General features: G+C 36.4%; 2 protein-coding genes across 4 annotated transcripts; both read left to right on the top strand.

The window, feature by feature from the left end:
• The first annotated feature begins 463 nt into the window (after nt 1-463).
• On the top strand, nt 464-2,741 carry LOC129445211 (uncharacterized). 3 transcript variants are annotated; one of them, XM_073866468.1, is made up of 5 exons: nt 464-870; nt 1,526-1,699; nt 1,798-1,893; nt 2,087-2,157; nt 2,316-2,741. In XM_073866468.1, exons 2-5 carry the CDS (start codon nt 1,654-1,656, stop codon nt 2,532-2,534), a joined length of 432 nt encoding a protein of 143 aa, XP_073722569.1. In that variant the 5' UTR covers nt 464-870; nt 1,526-1,653; the 3' UTR covers nt 2,535-2,741. The 3 variants fall into 3 exon arrangements, with proteins under 3 accessions (XP_073722569.1, XP_073722568.1, XP_073722570.1); XM_073866467.1 differs by having other exon boundaries at nt 464-879; XM_073866469.1 differs by lacking the exon at nt 1,798-1,893 and having other exon boundaries at nt 464-879.
• Nucleotides 2,742-5,526: 2,785 nt separating this feature from the next.
• Nucleotides 5,527-16,309, top strand: nlrp3 (NLR family pyrin domain containing 3). The gene is made up of 11 exons (XM_055206472.2): nt 5,527-5,705; nt 7,464-7,731; nt 8,207-8,365; nt 8,501-8,554; nt 8,692-10,468; nt 12,469-12,642; nt 12,720-12,893; nt 13,249-13,419; nt 13,502-13,657; nt 15,081-15,127; nt 15,206-16,309. Exons 2-11 carry the CDS (start codon nt 7,482-7,484, stop codon nt 15,745-15,747), a joined length of 3,504 nt encoding a protein of 1,167 aa, XP_055062447.2. The 5' UTR covers nt 5,527-5,705; nt 7,464-7,481; the 3' UTR covers nt 15,748-16,309.
• Nucleotides 16,310-17,921: the final 1,612 nt, after the last annotated feature.

The raw sequence follows: 17,921 nt of genomic DNA, 5'->3' as shown, positions 1-17,921 counted from the left end.
TACGTATTATAACTTGTCCTTCCATGCAATTCATCTGTTGGTCTGGTTCTCTTTGTGTTTTTATTGCTGAATTGATTTCCTGTGCATGTAGCTGTGTTTTGTGGAGAGATCCTGACCTACACATCATATGAGGGAGGAAATGTGAACATCAGATGCCCATATAATGCTAAATACAAAGACAACACAAAATACTTCTGCAAGGGAGAATGTTACACAGGAATTAAAGATAAACCCATTGAGTCTGGAAGACCACCAAAAGATCAGAGATTCTCTTTAAATGATAACAAAAAAGCCAAAGTTTTTACTATTACTATCACAGATCTACAAGAAGCTGATGAAGGACAATACTGGTGTGCTGTCAATAAATTTTGGTCAGATGACTACAGAAAAGTCTTGCTATTTGTCAGAAAAGGCAAGTGATTATTTTTTTTTCTTTATACAATACTATAGACTTGCATTTTACAGTAGTGTGATGTGTGTACTGTATGTGATTTCAATGTTATCAGCTGTTTTATGCTCAATTCTCTTATTTGTCCTCTGATTTAGTGTCGCATGTGTCTGGTGTAAAAGGAGAGCAGCTGTCAATCAAATGCCTTTACAATTATGGTGTCACCAATAATGACAAATTCTTATGTAAAGGAGAAGATTCGACTTTCTGTGAAACATCTGGTGTCAAAGTTTCAAGAAGAAAAATTCCAAACAGTAGATTCTCTCTGAGTGATGACAAATCTGGAAGAGTTTTTACTGTGAACATCACTGATCTGACAAAAGAGGATTCTGGGATCTACTGGTGTGGAAATGCAGTACAGAAAGGATCTCAACCAGCACATGAGAAGTGGATTTCAGCGATCAATCTGACGATATCTGAAGGTGCACAACGTGAGTGTTCGTAGCATTTTTAGAGTGAATTTCAATGAAAGATTTACAATTTTGTAATCATTTTATCACTCTCGTGTTGTTCACAACTGTATGACCTACAGTCCTTTCTTCTGTTGAACACAAAAAGAGAAGTTTAGGCTTCAGTCACCATTTTCTTTAATTGTGTGAGATAGGGGTGTCACTCGCTGCCTTTTGTGGTCCATAGTAGAAAGTCATGTAGGTGAAATGTGAGTCTTAGTTAATGAGCTTTTATCCATTTGAGATAAACCTCTCCCTTTTAAACATAAAATTATTACATTCTTTAAACTAAACAAATTGTTTTCTTTATATGACATCAGGCTCATTTCTTAGTATACACAGGCTGTTGTATTCATGCCTCACCCGTCACATCAATGAAGCGTTAATACGAGCTGTGATAGGGGAAATGACAAAAACGGACTTTTGACTTCTTGAAATGAAAGTATAACAAGTGGTTAAAGTGATTATACAGTTGACCTGAGATGAACATGACAAGTTGAAATCTTCAAGTTCAAGTTACTACAGCACAGCTCTAGATTATGCATTATTGTTTTGATGTCAAAGAGGTTATATTTGAATATCATCATGTATAGGTTATATTTCTTTTTCTGTTTAATATTGATTTCAGCTCCAGTCACATTAGAGAGGACATCACATACACCAACAACAGCTTCATTTCACACCACCAAACCAGCATCTACGTATTCTTTATCCAGGCCGACTATATCTTCATTATCATCACCTTCATCTTCACTGATGTCATTTTCTTCGGCTCATTCATTGTCACCAAAACCACAATCAAGTATGTTAACTTTTGATGCTCAAAAAATACTTCAAGTTCATTTGTGTTTTCTGTAAACAATACTAAATGCAGTCTTATATTTGTGGTCTATTTTTAAGGTTTAATGTGGATCGTGATTCTGTTGTTTATTGCGATGCTGATGTTGTGTGGATTCCTCTTGTTGATTTACTTCAGGCGGAGTAAAACAAACAAAGGTAGCTCATTCTTCTCTTAAACACATTGTATATAATGTTTTCTCACTTCTCTTTTATTATCACATGATAGTTGTGCATCTTCATAGTCAAATAACTTCAGTGTTGCACAGCTGCTCATGGTTTATATTTAAAGATAGACACTGTACGCACTCACACTAAGCGCTCTCTGTCTCCCTCTGGTGTCATAAATCAGGATTGCAGCTCAGTGGTGTCACTCGTGGCTCAGATGAGAATCTGAACAATGTACAGTTAAGACAAACCAGAGTAAGTCTTATCAATCATCTGCTTTTATTTAAGCTTTTCAATTGTCAAATCTGTAGTTAACGCTTTATTATTATACCTCTGTTTAGCACAAGGATGCACCAATAAAGAAGTTAAACTTAGTAAGTTGATTTCTTGTTTCATCTGCTCTTTAATTTCAGGTCTCTGTCTGTGAATATGAAGAGATCCAGCTTACAAATGATCCTCCAATCTACAGTTTGCCCCGTCCTGTATCTGATGAAGATGATGCTCCTGTTTATGCTTTAGCACTAAACGTCTCTGATAATCTCAACTATTCCACCATCAGATTTACAGACCATTCAGCCAAAACTTCTCCTGCTGGACAAACAACAAGTGATTATGCAACTGTTATTCTGTAAAACACTGTCAGCATCCATCAACTCAGCTCAAACCAAGTAATGTTACGTCTCCCAATGTAACCTCATCTACATACGACTGTAAAATCTGGCACCTTGATTCTGGATATTATTTTAATCTTTTTTATTTGGATATTTTGAACTTATGGTTTACATTTCCAAAAATGATTTAACATTTTGAATCAATGTCATAAAATAACATTAATTCCCCATATGACCTCAGTGAGTGTTGCATCTACAAATATATGAAATTGTTTCTAATTGTACAATTTATACTGATTTTGGCAAAATTACCAAGCACACACAAGTTTGTTTTCAAGACTGGAGTGAGATTTAAAAATTGTTTCCATGAACTATGTTGCATTTTAAAGGGGTCATATTATGAGATTTTTTTAAGATGTAAGTTAAATCTTTGGTGTCCCAAGAGTGTGAAGGTGAGGATTTAACTGAAAATACCCCACAGATAATTAATTACAGCATGTTAAAATTGCAAATTTGTTGGTCTGAGTAAAAGTGAGCCGTTTTGGGGTGTTTCCTTTAAAATGCAAATGAGCGGATGAAGTCCAAACACTGATCACAATGATGGTGATTTGTTGTAATTGAAACTCAATTGTGCTGTCAACTTCTTCTTTTCTCCCTCTTACTCTCTGAAATAAATAGCAGTGCTGTGGTTGGATAGTGCAGATAAAGGGGGCGGTATTATTATAATTCGCCATGCTACCTACCTCACAAAACAGGCGAAATCTGAACGACCTAATTTTTCACATGCTTGCAGTAAATGGCTTACCCAAACAAAGTTACTGGGTTGATCTTTATCACATTTTCTAGGTTGATAGAAGCACTGGGGACCCAATTATAGCACTTAAATATGAAAAAAGTCTGATTTTCATCCTATGACCCCTTTAAACGGCCCATGGCATGAACATGTTGGCATTGCTACTTTGTAGGTGTGAGCAAAAAATAGGTCATTGAAATTTTGCCCTCTTTATGATGTCATAAAGAGCTCTTATTATAATAATACCGCCCCCTTAATGTGCACTATTCAACCACAGCACTGCAATTTAGTGCAGACAGAGAGAGAGAGAGAAAAAAAATTACTGACAGCACAATTGAGTTTGAATTGCATCAAACCACCATCATTGTGATCAGTGTTTGCACTTCATCAGCTCATTTGCATTTTAAAGGACACACCCAAAACGACAAATTTTTGCTCACACCTACAAAGTGACAATGCTAACATTTTCATGCCATGGGCCCTTTAAATCTTTCTTGTTCATACACTTTGGGGCAGTTTCTCTGACAGGGTTTAGGTTAATCAAGGACCAGGTCTTGGTTATATTAGGGCATTAAAGTAGTTTTTACAAACAAACCTTACAAAAAACACTACAGGTCTGCATCTTGAGACAAAACAATGACACTGATATATGTTAAAATATGTCAATGCAATGTGTTTTTAAATTAAGGCAGCTCAAACATGCATTTTAATGTGGACTAGGATAAGCCCTGTCTACCTGCCACTTTGGGGTGGTTTCCCAGGCAGGAATTAACGAGCTCCCGACCAGTGTTGGGTAACTTACTCAAAAAAAAAAATAATTAATTACTAGTTACTAATTACATCTTGAATCATGTAATTAGATTACTTTACAAATTACTTTCTCCAAAAAGTATTTAATTACTTATTACTTTCTAAATCCTATTCAATATATGATACAAGAATAGAAATGGCTCAAAGAAATAATATATAAGTGTACATCGACTATTCTTGTCCCACTTTATGGTCCAATTCTCTCCAACTACTGCTTATTAATCAAAATTAATTTTAAGTATTGGTAGAAATGGGGAGGGTTAAGGATGTAGAATAAGGTTTTGCAAAATCAGTCATTAATATGTGCTATTAAGGATTAATAAACAGCCAACATCTCATTAATATTAATGCTAATAATCAACCAGTTAATAGTGAGAATTGTAAACTAAAACCATGTTAAATCCACTATCATATTATAGTATACAAAGTATTTAGTTACATCAGAAGTAACTGTAATTAGATTACAAGAAAAATAAGAGTAATCCCTTACTTTACTTTTTCCAGGGAAAAGTAATTAAATTACAGTAACTAATTACTTAGTAACTAGTTACACCCAACACTGCTCCCGACGAACTGGATGGCGCCTTGCATGGCTGACGAGTGAATGGGTGAATGTGAGGCAAATTGTAAAGCGCTTTGGATGGCCATAGGTCTGTTAAAAGCTCTATATGAATGCAGTCCATTTAAAACTTAAACCAGGACTAAGCCTTAGTTTAATTAGGAAATATAACTAGTTTTAACAAACATGCCTAACTAGAAACATTACTGCGTTTTGAGGAAAAACAAAGGGCACTGATATTTTAAGATAAGTGAGTGCAAGTTGTTTTCCGACATTTATTTTAGTCTTGGACTAGTCTCATCCATGTCTGTGAAACCACCCATATAAGTTTAAATAATTGCCACTGTTTTTACCCAATCAACTGATTCCAGTTGAGAGTCCACAGGTTTTCAAACTTAAAAGGACCCTTTAGAACCTGGACCCCAGTTTGAAAGCCCCAGCTCCATGATTTTATATGTTTCATTTGTTACATGAAAGATTAAAAGCAAGTGAAATTGTACTTTGTTAAATAAGTTTCTTTTTGTGAGTAACAAGCATCTGACTGTACAACTGTGACTGGCTGAATGAATAGTCTAGTCTGGTCTAGTCTAGTCTTGTTTAGTTTAGTTTATACAGCATATTTAAAACAACAGATGTTGTAGCCAAAATGGTGAAACATGTAGGCTACATATAAACTATCTGTGTTTATTAGATTGTATTTATGTTCACATTGTATATTTAAAAAATATATATACAATGTGAATAAATCCAATAAGGAGAAAATGATTATGGTTTGTTAGAGCAAATGTGTGTGTTTGTTTTACCACTGTTCATCAGCGCCCCCGTCAGGTCGAAGGTGAGAACGCGACTGACGGTTATGTTAAGTTTGGGTTGAGTTTGTATGGCGGTTCCCTGAGTAGCGAGACTGCAGTTGGGACGAAATGCGGTTTCAAAAGTGAAAGTGAAGCTTCTTGTCTGAGGGTCGTGTAGGCTATGTTTTTAATACTTCCACACTTTTGCGTTTCTTTTAGCTCAAATAGGATACCACACGGTGAGTATATTTAAATAAATAAAGATAGCTAATTTTAGAGGTAAATCATTTCCTGTACCAACGAAATAACATTACTGCACTGCTTCGTCCAGCGCACTTCAAACTGACAGAATCTGTAGTGTTTTTGTAGTATTGTTTAAGATTATTGGCTCTTTTGGTTTGATTAACATTCAAGACATTAATACTGCTGTTTTACGTAAATGGAGTCTGATATGCTTTGTGTTTATCAAGTGCTGTTTATAAATAAACCCTGGTTACTAAAAAAAACATGGTTACTACAATTTTGCCACAGTAAAAACATGGTTAATTTTCGTAGGGGAATGCATATGTTTAAGATTATTTATAAAAACAACCAACAAATCAGTGAAACGCGGAATTGCACTCTTGCGAAGATGGATTGTGTTTTTTTTGTGGCGGAAGTGTAGTAACCATGTTTTTTTGGTGTGATTACTATTAGCAAAAACAAAGTTTTTACTGTAGTGAAACAATGGCAAATTTACGTGAGGGTATCTGTCAACCCTTACGCAAATTAACCATGTTTTACTATAGTTAAAACAAAAAAAAAAACATGTTACTGTAGTAAAACCATGGTAACCACAAAATAACCATGGTTTTGACAACCATGGTTTTAAAAAAATACATAGTTAAACCATGGTTAGTGTAGTAAAACCAGGGTTTTGCTGATAGTCAATGCACCAAAAAACAATGGTTACACTTTTATCACAATAAATCCATGGTTAAGTTTCGTAAGGGAAGTTATTTCACTCTTTGGGTGATTCTCACGAAACCATTGAAACACCACGGCACTAATGATTTTAGCTTTAAAATGTGTAATATAGTAACATTAAAAAGCATCAGAATTAACACAATACTGTGTTCTACCTTGCACAATGTGTGATTTCAACATAAGAATTTATAATTGGAAATTTTATCTCATTTTTGCTGAAATTCTCATTACCGCAATGTGTCCGGCTGTGTTTGAACATGCGTTATGTTGTAGTTTAATCAAATTAACACAAAAATATTAAGAAAAATAATAAATGGATGTTTTGCTAGACTACTTTAGATGACAGAAAAAATATTTACTGAATATTCATGTATAATAAGAAAAATTAGGAAAATGATGTGTCCATGCCTGATGTTCTCATCCTCCGCAACACTTTTTGAGAACAGTTTAAGCACACATACAGAATTTTAATAAAGTTTGATTTTGAGTGATCAAGCACATAAACCAGTTACTTCAAGATGGCTACCAGGTAAGATCATTTTTTACAGTTAATTTGAAATATTGTCTTGTCAGAATGCTTACACGACATTTTGATTATCATTACCGCAACAGATGCTTATTAAATGTTAATTTAATTAATAGAAGCATAATACTTTGATTTTAAATGCATGTGCAGAATCTCTAAATTATGTTCTTTCAGGTTTGTCTTGTCATTTTGAAAATATGTCAGTGTTGATGTTTTCTGACTGTTGCGCTAATGAGATTTTTTAGGACAATTTTTTTTAAAATTATGTTACAAAAAGTGTTAAATGATAAATAAAAGTTTTTAAATTAATGTTCCCATTTACTCCAGACTTTGTTTTTCAATGTCTGGTGGGGAAAAAAGTAAATTTAAGCAATTTTTACATTTTCATGCTTGACATTTTTAAAACCAAGTTTTCGTGAGAATCACCCCTTTATTCATTGCTGTGGTCTAAGTATTAGATATCAAGTTTCTGCTCAAATAACGTCTCTAGTGTGATTTAATACAGAATCTTTAGGTAAACAAAATGGCATCTGTCCTAGAGCAACTTGTGGAAACACTGGATGAGCTTGACGAAGGGAAACTTAAGAGGTTCAAGTGGTATTTAAAACAAAATAAAGCAATTTCAGCTTATGAACTGGAGAATGCAGATGTCACTGACACAGTGGATAAGATGGTGGAGAGTTTTGGACTAGAAGGAGCAGTAAAGATCACACAGGATATCCTAAAGAAGATGAAACACCTCCAGCTAGCTGAACAATTAGAGAGGAACGAAGGTAATATTGAAAGCATATCACTAATGTTTACAAAACATATTAAAAAAAGTTCCTTGAAAGTTGCCAACTTTAAACAAAACAAAAACCTTATTGTATGCATACTGTATGACAGAGAACAAACTGGTTTGTAATAAGGGGATAGCATTTTCTAAAGCAATATTTTTACAGAACATTTAGAAATAACGTTTAATAACAGTTTTAAAACAATAGTAAACAATGTTTCTTTTACAACTGCATAACAAGCAAAAAACATTATTAAAATAGCAGGTGTGCCACAAAACGTTGAAGGAGTTTTAAAATGTGACATTGTATCATTTTAAAACGTTATGACAATGAAGTGTTTCTCTAACATTCACACTGAGAAACATTGCTACGTTTAGAAAAACTTTTTAAACATTTGTATAACGTTACTGCAATGTTTCTTAGAACTTATGTAATGTAGGGAAATGTATAAATCTGTCTGTCTCCTTTTTAGCACACAATGCTGAGGTTCAGGTTAGAAGCCCTTCTCAAACTGGAGTTTGTGTTGATGCCAGAGGTAAAATGGGTGCAACTGTAAATACTCCTGTAGTCGCTGGTAATGTTATCTCAGGATCAGTAACCATCAACGTCATCACAAACACTCCTGAAGTCGGTATGATCGCAAAACTATAAACGTTACTCTAGCATGATTTATCAACACATAAATTATAAAAGTTTATATTTATTTATTTATAACACTTTTAATGCTTTCTTGCTGAACTTGATTTTTTTTTTTGCTCTCTAACAGGGCTACAAAACCCCTCACTGGATGAGACATCCGGGAATCATGCAGTAAAACAAAGTACACAAACCAAAGTTTCTTCTTTATAGTTGGGTCATAAATGTATTTGGCGTGTGCACTTTAGATAAGTTACTGCTTTATTCACAATATCTTATATTCAGAAACAAAATGTTGTGTTGTTGTTTCGTTTTTAACAGAGGAAGATGTCTTGAAACAGCACAAATCCAACATGAAGGAGAAAACAGAACACATTTTTGAGGGCAAAAAAGAAAACAAAACAGAGCTCAAGAAAGTGTTCACAGAGCTGTTTATAGCCGAAGGGGATATATCAGATGTTAATAACGAACATGAGATTATACAAGTTGACAGAGCTTTCAAAACCCCCAAATTTAAGGACACACCAATCGATTGCAATGACATCTTCTATTTACTGAGACAAAAGAAAAGGGAAAACATTGTGCTCACCAAAGGCATCGCTGGCATTGGAAAAACCTTCTCTGTGCACAAGTTCATTCTGGACTGGGCTGAGGGATGCGCCAATCAGGATGTAGATGCAATGTTCCTGTTTCCATTCAGAGAGATCAACTTGATCAAAGATAAACAGATCAGTTTTCATGAGTTTATGCTTGAATTTTATCCCGAACTCGAAGGACTAAAGAATGAAGAGTTATATAAAAGTTGTTCGCTTGCTTTTGTTTTTGACGGACTTGATGAGAGTCGCCTTCCACTGAATTTCAACTGCAGTCCATTGACCTGTGTTAATACAAAATCATCTGTTGATGCCTTATTTACAAACTTAGTTAAAGGTCATCTGCTTCCATCAGCTATCATCTGGATAACATCAAGACCAGCAGCAGCCAATCAGCTGCCTCCTGATTGTGTAGGTTTGTTCACAGAGGTGCGAGGATTCAATGACCGGCAGAAGGAGGAATACTTTAGAAAGAGAATCAAAGATGAAACTCAAGCCTCTGAAATTATCAAACACATTAAGACGTCCCGTAGTCTTTACATCATGTGCCACATTCCTGTCTTCTGTTGGATTGCGGCCACTGTACTTCATAAAATTCTCATCGAGAACAATGGGGAGGACATTCCCACAACCCTCACTGAAATGTACATTCACTTCTTGCTGATTCAGATGAACATGAAGAACCAAAAGTATGAAGAAAAACATGAAAGGGACCTTCCAAAGCTGCTGGGCACAAACAAGGACATGATTGTCAAGTTGGCCAAACTAGCATTCGACCAGCTGAAGAAAGAAAATATCATGTTCTACGAAGACGATCTGCAAGAATGTGGCATTGATGTAAGTGAAGACTCTGAGAACACGGGAATGATCGCCGAGATCTTTAAGAAAGTCTCTGTGCTTCATGAGATGAAGGTTTATTACTTTGTACATCTGAGTGTCCAAGAGTTTCTTGCTGCACTTCACGTGTTCCTCTGCTACCAAAGCAACAAAATGGACGAGCTCAGTTTGTTCCTTGGGAAATCACATCCAAGCAATAAAGACCTATTGTATGTTTTGTTGAGGAAAGCCATTGATTATGCACGGGAAAATGATAGGGGACATTTTGATCTCTTCCTTCGGTTCTTGTTGGGAATTTCTCTCGAGTCTAATCAAAAACTCCTCACAGGCTTGTTGGTCCGCAAGGAGGACGGTAAAAAGTGCATCGCGAAAACAATCCAGTACATCAAGCAACTGCAGAACAACGACAAGTGCCCAGATAAATCCATCAATCACTTTTTCTGCATCCTCGAGCTGCAGGACAGATCTCTGTACCATCAGATCAAAAAATATGTGAGTTCAGAATCGGGCCAAAAGAGGGAGATATCCGCCTCAAACTGCTCAGCACTCGTCTATGTGCTTATGATGTCAGAGGAAGTGCTGGATGACTTTGACGCAAAGAAGTTTAACATGACATACGCGGGACGAAGGAGACTGGTGCCAGTAGTGAGATGTTGCAAAAGAGCTCTGTGAGTAATGTTTAATGAAGTTTATTTAACTAAGTTCAGTAGGAGCATGGGCATGTAATCCAACTAATCAGCATGAAGAGGACTCTATATATGGCTGTCCCTCACCCCTGTCGCATGACAGTTTTTGCAGCATCCCTTCACATCGCCTCGCTCTCTGCTTTTACATCTATCCCAGTAAGGGGAAGGGGGGTACTCTGGGTTCGGGCTAATATTTTGAGCTTGGACAGCACGGCAAATATGCTTTATCTCATTAACTTACCCAGATAGCAAGCAAACCATTGAAACAATGTTAAAAACCGTTGATTTGTCAATGTTAATACCATTGAATCAAAAAATTGAAATTTTCGTGATCAGTGTAGAAACACATGTGCATTGGAAAAGAAAGATGTGTTAAAGTTAAGTTGAAATTAGTTGCTTTTTATGTCAAGATGGGATCAAATTAAGCTACTTTACATGATGACATTGATTCATTTTTTACCGTTATAATTGTTCTGGTTTGTAAATCTGCTGTGATAAGGTAAACAGAAAGAATACTGACACATTCCGATTCAGACATCATTACTCATCCTACAAATCTCAACAATGGTAACAATCATCAAACAAATTCAGATAAAATAATCAACTGCAATGCATGCTGAGAGTCATAAATTAGTTTAGTACTATGATGATACCCAGTTGTAAGGTTTTGTTCTGTGTTATGTTGTGTCTTGTGTTTTGGACTTTTATTTTGACATCCTGTTCTGTTCCGGCTTTTATTTTGATACCTTGCCATGTCACACTTCACTTCCCACTTCCTGTTTGTCTTGTATAAAGCCACCTCAGTCCTGTTAATCATTAAGTGTGTTCGACATCGGCTGTGGCTGTATGTAACCGATCGGCGAGATTAGCCGCGTGCAGGCGAGGAGGAGCTGAAAACGGAGACGTGAAGTTGGACGCGTTGTGGTTCCCGTAGTTTGCGGCATTTACGTCAAGCATGGCTGATCACGTGCCGTTTCCTTGCTTAATCGCATTAAACATGATTTGTAAAATGTAAACTACATAAAAAGTGAATTATACTGTTTTGAATGTCCGTGTATGAGCATGAGTGGAACTGAAGAGGCTTACAGTTAGCATGAGCAGTTTTAACAAGAATAAAGTTCAACATAAGCATATATTATTTAAATACCAATGTAGTTGGGACTATGTTTTTTATCCATTTTATTTTGATTAAGATGACACAATATAACATCGCAACTACATGAAAATAGCTTTAACTGTTATAAAAATACAGATTTGTGAGCATTTGTGGAACTGAGGGCGTGAAAATAAACACGAAATACACGTGATTGTTGTCATGTGGTGAATCCGACCAATCGTGAAACAGCTGTGTCGTCATTACAGCCTGACTCCAGCGGCTGATCTCGAATCACTCTCGCGGTACTTATAAACCATATGACGCAGTCACGTGCCTGCAGCGCCAGTTTAAGTCGGACAAAATTACTAACCGGAATGCACTGCTTCAAGTCCACTGCTACGTAAGCCCAGCCTGTTTTCTGTTGCCTGTATCTGTTACCTGCTACCTGTTACCCTGTTTTGTATCTGTATCTGTTCCTGTTTTGACCCGTGCCTGTTTTTTGATTTTTGCCTGTTTAGCCGACTGTCCTGAACTATTGCCTGTCTTTGTATTACGATCGTGGATTTGCCTAAATAATATTAAACTACATGATCACATTAGATCTTAGTTTTATTTTAAAACAATGTTTAACAGCCAAAGAAAACTTACCATTAAAACACAAGAGTCAAGGGTCCAACTAAAGCAAACACTGATCACCATAATTGTGATTTGTTGAAATTTCAACATTTTTCAATATTAACGACATTTTCAATATTTATTACATTTTAATGCAAACTTGTGAATTATTGGTTAAGATTTGAAAATCATCTAGGCCTAAGTGAACACATTGCACAATGTCTGTTATAAACAATATCATTCCTGAGTAAACCTCTTGCCGTCATTGCAGGTTTTCAGACTGTGGACTGACAGAAACATGCTGTGAAACGGTGGCTTCTGCTCTTCAGATAGAAAACTGTCCTCTGACAGAGCTCGACCTGAGTGATAACTTCAGCATTGATGCTGGGGTGAAGCTGCTCTCTGCTGGACTAAAGAGCTTACATTGTAAATTAGAGATACTGAGGTCAGTTGTGTTTTAGGAAATACATTGTCAAATAATAGTTGAACAGAAATGCGGTGCTAAGATTGAACATTTTTCAGGTTGGGCCAGTGCCATCTGTGCCACGACAGCTGTATAGAGCTGGTGTCTGCTCTTAAAGGTATCTCACATCGTCTAAGAGAGCTTGATTTGAGCGGCAATGACCTGCAGGACTCTGGACTCCAGCAGTTCTTACATGGAATGGAAAATACGGAGAGAAAGCTTGAAGTTCTGAAGTAAGTATTCATGAGATTATTTAGTGTTGATCTGTAGAAATGTAGAAAGGTATTTCCTGAATGATGGTTAATCAAAGCATAAAGTCCATTTCATATTATCTACAATGTAGGACCTACATTGCAAGTCTAGGTTGCATACACAGAACATTTTAGAGATGTAAACAGCTATGTGACAATGAGCATGTTAACTATTGTGTGCAAAAGGTCAGATTTACATGCACACAAAGATGTACAGAAATTGTTATGCTGATATTAAATAAATGTTTCAATGTTATTGAAGTATAAAACAATTGAAAAATGTCCTTTGTGGTCTCAAGTAATTGACAAAAGATTGTTTTGAAATGGTTTAATGCAGACTGAGCTGGTGTAATCTCACTGATAAAAGTTGTGGGATGCTCTCCTCAATTCTCACCTCAAACTCACCTGTGAGAGATCTGGATGTGAGTAACAATGACGTGCAGGATTCAGGAGTGAAGCTCATCTCTGATGCTCTCAAGAGTCCAGACTGTAAACTAGAAATACTGAGGTATTTATCTCTAGATACTGATTTACTGATTTATAACTAAAGAGGATGAACTGACTGATGTTGATGTGTGATCTCTCTGTAGATTATCGGGTTGTATGGTGACAGATGAAGGTTGTTGTTATTTGGCTTCAGCTCTGAGTTCAAACCCATCATCACACCTGAGAGAGCTGGATCTGAGCTACAATCACCCACAAGATTCAGGACATCAGATGCTCTCTCAGAAACTCAACAAACTTATGTATGTAGTGGGTTAATGATTTTTATTGTTGTGCCCAGATCTATTAGGTTATAATAATGCAGAAACAGACAATATATATAGTCACAATCGTGTTGCATTGTGGGATATGGAGCTGCCTGAAGTGTACATACGAAGTAGACTCATACAAACTTCCCTCGTTCACTTGACGAAGTGGAACGCACTTCAAAATGGCGACAGAATTTCCCAGAGGGGAAGTGTTTAGGGAAGTTCGCGAGTGTGTGTCTAAAACTGGAGTGGAACGCAGCTCAAGAAGCATATTGAGAAGCATCCTATGGGATACACAAGTGTATTCTATGCGGAAGTGTTTTATCAACTAAACCTGACGCACGTATAAATCTCCTCCCCCTTCACATCGTCACGTCATTAACCACTCATAAATCTTGCTATTAATCATTAAATTATTGTAAAGGTAGACTCGTTTCAGACAGTATATTTAATATTTATGTATAAACCACATATCTATATAAATGATCAGTGGTATAGACATATATATTAATTTACAGCATTTTTAATGATGTTTTTATTTTAATTTAGTAAGGATATGAACTCTGACTCAAGAATGTATTTAACTTTATTTTATTAATGCACTCGATAATTTGATAACAGAATAAACTTTATAAAGAGAGTAAGGCAATAGGATATAATTTCTCTTAATACTTTGTCTGAGGAAAGGAAACGAGGATGCACAAATAAGAATTGAGAAGCACCCTATGGCTGTGTCCGACACCCAAGGCAGTTGACATGTACTTAGGACTACAAAAAGAAATGACATAAGACTTCAAAATAAAAGATTATGCAGAATAATTTGGGGGTGGTGATGGTGCATTGGGTAAGACACACGCCTTTGGTGTGAGATACCCGGGTTCGAATCCACTGTGACACACCATTGTGTCCCTGAGCAAGACACTTAACCCCTAGTTGCTCCAGAGGTATGCAACCTCTGACATATATATCAATTGTAACTTTGGATAAAAGCGTCGGCTAAGTAAGTAAATTTAGGGTGTGTAGAGAATAAAATGTCTGCCATTTAATGCTGCTTTTGCAGTGTTTCTCATTTTCTTTTGTGCATTTGTTAAAATTTGCAAATCAGTCAGTGTGTTTATCAAAACAATTCATACAAACAGCACAACATCACGGATTCACTGCAAAAGCCTGTACCTTGTTTAAAATCTATTGTTCATCCTTCAAAAATAATGACTTGTCAGTGAAGATGAACATGTCAGTGTTATCGGAATGACTTTGAGGAATGAACCAAAGAAACCAAATGAATCATGAAGATCTGTATTTTTTTATCATTGTGTTCTCAATGATTGAGAAAATACATTGCTTCCTTTCTTATTCTTCATTTTCTCAAATACTCTGCTTTTTTTGCTGTAACATAATGAATTATTTGCTTTTGCAGAACTGAACCTCGGGGTGAGTGTTTCATTAAGTCAGGGATAAGAAAGTGTAAGTGTCTCTCTCTCTCTCTCTCAATTTCTGTATGTATGTCTTTCTCACTAATAAAATCCTCTGTATCTCTCACAGATGCTTGCGATCTCACGCTGGATCCAGATACAGCACACGTTAAACTATGTCTCTCTCCCGGAGACAGAAGTGTGGCTCACACCAATCAGAAACAGCCGTACCCCGATCATCCAGACAGATTTGAGTCTTATCCTCAGGTTTTGTGTAGAGAGAGTCTGACTGGACGCTGCTATTGGGAGGCTGAATGGAGCGGTCCAGAGGGGACTTTAGGGGTGACCTACAAACACATTCTCAGGAAAAAGGATGACCTTGGTATGGTGGAGGCAACCGCTGATCTCGGAAACAATGAAGTTTCATGGAAACTGACCTGTGGAGTGAGATCATACGTATCTCACGATCAACAAGACATCAACATACAGACCTCGACTTCTCATTCCTCTAGAGCCGGAGTGTTTTTGGACACGGAGGCCGGCAGACTTTCCTTCTACAGTGTTTCTGACACACACACACATTTGTACACGTTCCTTGTTTCTTTTAAAGAACCTCTCTATGCTGGATTTAAGGTGGACAGTGGCACTTTGTCCTTGTGTCATCTGGAGTAACTTCTGAAGGAAAAAGAAAACATTCCCCATGTCATCTTTATATCCTTGCATTATTAATAATTGCATTGCTTCTAATATTATAAAGCAGCTATGAGTATTAATATTTAGCATTTTACCACATAGTATTGAAATTAGTTATGCTTATGATTGATAGTCTTATTTGCTGATCAAAGCTTATATATGAATCCACTGCATAGGGCTTATAACGTTTTACTTTTAAAGCTCATGTTTGCATGAACCTGTGCTGGTTGTGTGTGTTTAACTTGTTGAGTTTCAGAAAGTCAGCTCGGCCAGTCTATGGGTGAAAAAAGGATGTAGACAGGACTTGCACAGCCTACGACAGCGATTTCTGCAAAGGGACTTTTCAAAAGCATAAGTGAAACTTTCTGTCTGAGGAAACCCACACCAACTCAACTCACATAAATATTTGAATTAGAAGAATTGGCAAATAGTTGCAGCTTGACTGTTGGCAAACATCATTGGTTTTGTGTAGTGACAGGGAAAGCTGTGACCGAGAGCTCTGTAATACTTCATTTGAGATTCATTAAATGATTGAACTTTATTACGTTGTCTGACCTCCTTCTTCAAAGAACATGCAGGACAATTACAGTCCAACACTTCTATAGCAGATTTCTTTATCTATGTTTACAGTGTTACTATCGTGTGTGTGTGTGTGTGTGTGTGTGTGTGTGTGTGTGTGTGTGTGTGTGTGTGTACCTGGTAATTATCACGTTGTGGGGACCAATTGTCCTCATAAAGATAGGAATACCAGTATTTTTGTGACCTTGTGGGGACATTTTGATGTCCCCATGAGGAAACAAGCTTTTCTGTGATGGTTGGGGTTAGGGAATGGGGCGGGTAAGGGCAATAGAATATACAGTTTGTCCAGTATAAAATGCATTACGTCTATGGAATGTCCCCACAAAACATGGAAACCAGAATATGTGTGTGTGTGTGTGCGTGTGCGTGTGTGTTTGTGTGTGTGTGTGCCAGTTCTGTATCTCATCCTCTCAAGGCACAACCTTCTAAGTTTATGCATAGGCATAGGCATATAAGTCGGCAATCCCAGTCACTCAGACCACCTTGTTAGGAATAGGCTAAAAAACTCAATGTCTTAGAGGTACTTATGTTAACAGGAACTGAAAAGGAAAATCCTCTTGTAAACAGACGACAGGGGGCTTCCATGCAAACGTCCGTGTTCTGCAAAACATGCATCATTTTCCAGTTGAGGTCTGCTGTAGGCTCTACATTAATTTAAGATTAAACAAATGTAAATATGTTTTTGATGCCATTTATTATTATTATTATTATTATTTGTTGTTGTTGTTTTATTTCTACCATTTTTATGTTGTCATTCTTGTTTATCTGTAAAAAAATGTAACTTTCTGAATTTTGAGAAATTCAATCGTTATGGTGTAAAACTCTTCTTTTCAAAATTATGTCACCTTTGTTGCTGATTTTTTTCAGCACTTTGCAGTTTTTTAATTTTGAAAGTAGACATTACTTTCATAACGTTACAGTTGAATGTTTTGTAGCGGAACCAGGGTCTCATTCACTAATAATTACGTTTTTCGTATGTATACGCACACTTAAACTTCTCACGAAAACGTTCCGCCAAATTCACAACACGTACGTACGCACATGAGTTTGTTCTTATACTTGTTCTTACGTTAGTGAATTTGGAGTGTTCTACATGATCGGCCACATGCACAATGTTGGTAATTTGAATAAAACAAGCCCAAATCAGCTCCATATAAGGGTTTTCCGCAGCGCTAGTCTATAGAAAATTTTAGAGCAGTTTGTCATAGAAGCAGAAGAGATCGAAAAGAAATCAAATCCATGATCATATTTATTATCTGTAAAGTTCCGTTTTGCTTTGCATTTTTTATTTGGGAGGTTTTGCTGTCGCTGCAGGAAGCCAGTGCTGTAACTGACCGGAGTAACATTAACCCAGCTAACAGAACAAAGTTCAAAAAAGTTCGCAAAAATTTTCTGCCACTGTAAAAAGTGTCCAGTTTTCTTGACGTTCTAAGAACGTTTTTGTGTTATCTGAATGTTAGAGGAATGTTACATTTTACCATTTTTAAACGTTATGACAATGTCCTATGGAGGGATTTTTGGGTCAGATTGTAAACTAAAAGTCTAAAACTAAAAGTCTAAATTTGAAACTAAAA

Source organism: Misgurnus anguillicaudatus, chromosome 3, assembly GCF_027580225.2.
Source record: "Misgurnus anguillicaudatus chromosome 3, ASM2758022v2, whole genome shotgun sequence".
NCBI classification, from domain to species: Eukaryota; Metazoa; Chordata; class Actinopteri; order Cypriniformes; family Cobitidae; genus Misgurnus; species Misgurnus anguillicaudatus.
This window is presented reverse-complemented; position numbering and strand designations above follow the sequence as displayed.

What these genes read in the sequence shown, in the direction of transcription:
- LOC129445211 (XM_073866468.1), top strand. Translation starts at nt 1,654, where the DNA reads ATGTCATTTTCTTCGGCTCATTCATTGTCACCAAAACCACAATCAA. An exon ending in GCGGAGTAAAACAAACAAAG is followed by an intron (nt 1,894 to 2,086) that starts GTAGCTCATTCT and finishes GTCATAAATCAG; the next exon opens with GATTGCAGCTCAGTGGTGTC. An exon ending in TACAGTTAAGACAAACCAGA is followed by an intron (nt 2,158 to 2,315) that starts GTAAGTCTTATC and finishes CTTTAATTTCAG; the next exon opens with GTCTCTGTCTGTGAATATGA.
- nlrp3 (XM_055206472.2), top strand. Translation starts at nt 7,482, where the DNA reads ATGGCATCTGTCCTAGAGCAACTTGTGGAAACACTGGATGAGCTTGAC. An exon ending in ACAATTAGAGAGGAACGAAG is followed by an intron (nt 7,732 to 8,206) that starts GTAATATTGAAA and finishes TCTCCTTTTTAG; the next exon opens with CACACAATGCTGAGGTTCAG. An exon ending in CAGAAACTCAACAAACTTAT is followed by an intron (nt 13,658 to 15,080) that starts GTATGTAGTGGG and finishes TTGCTTTTGCAG; the next exon opens with AACTGAACCTCGGGGTGAGT.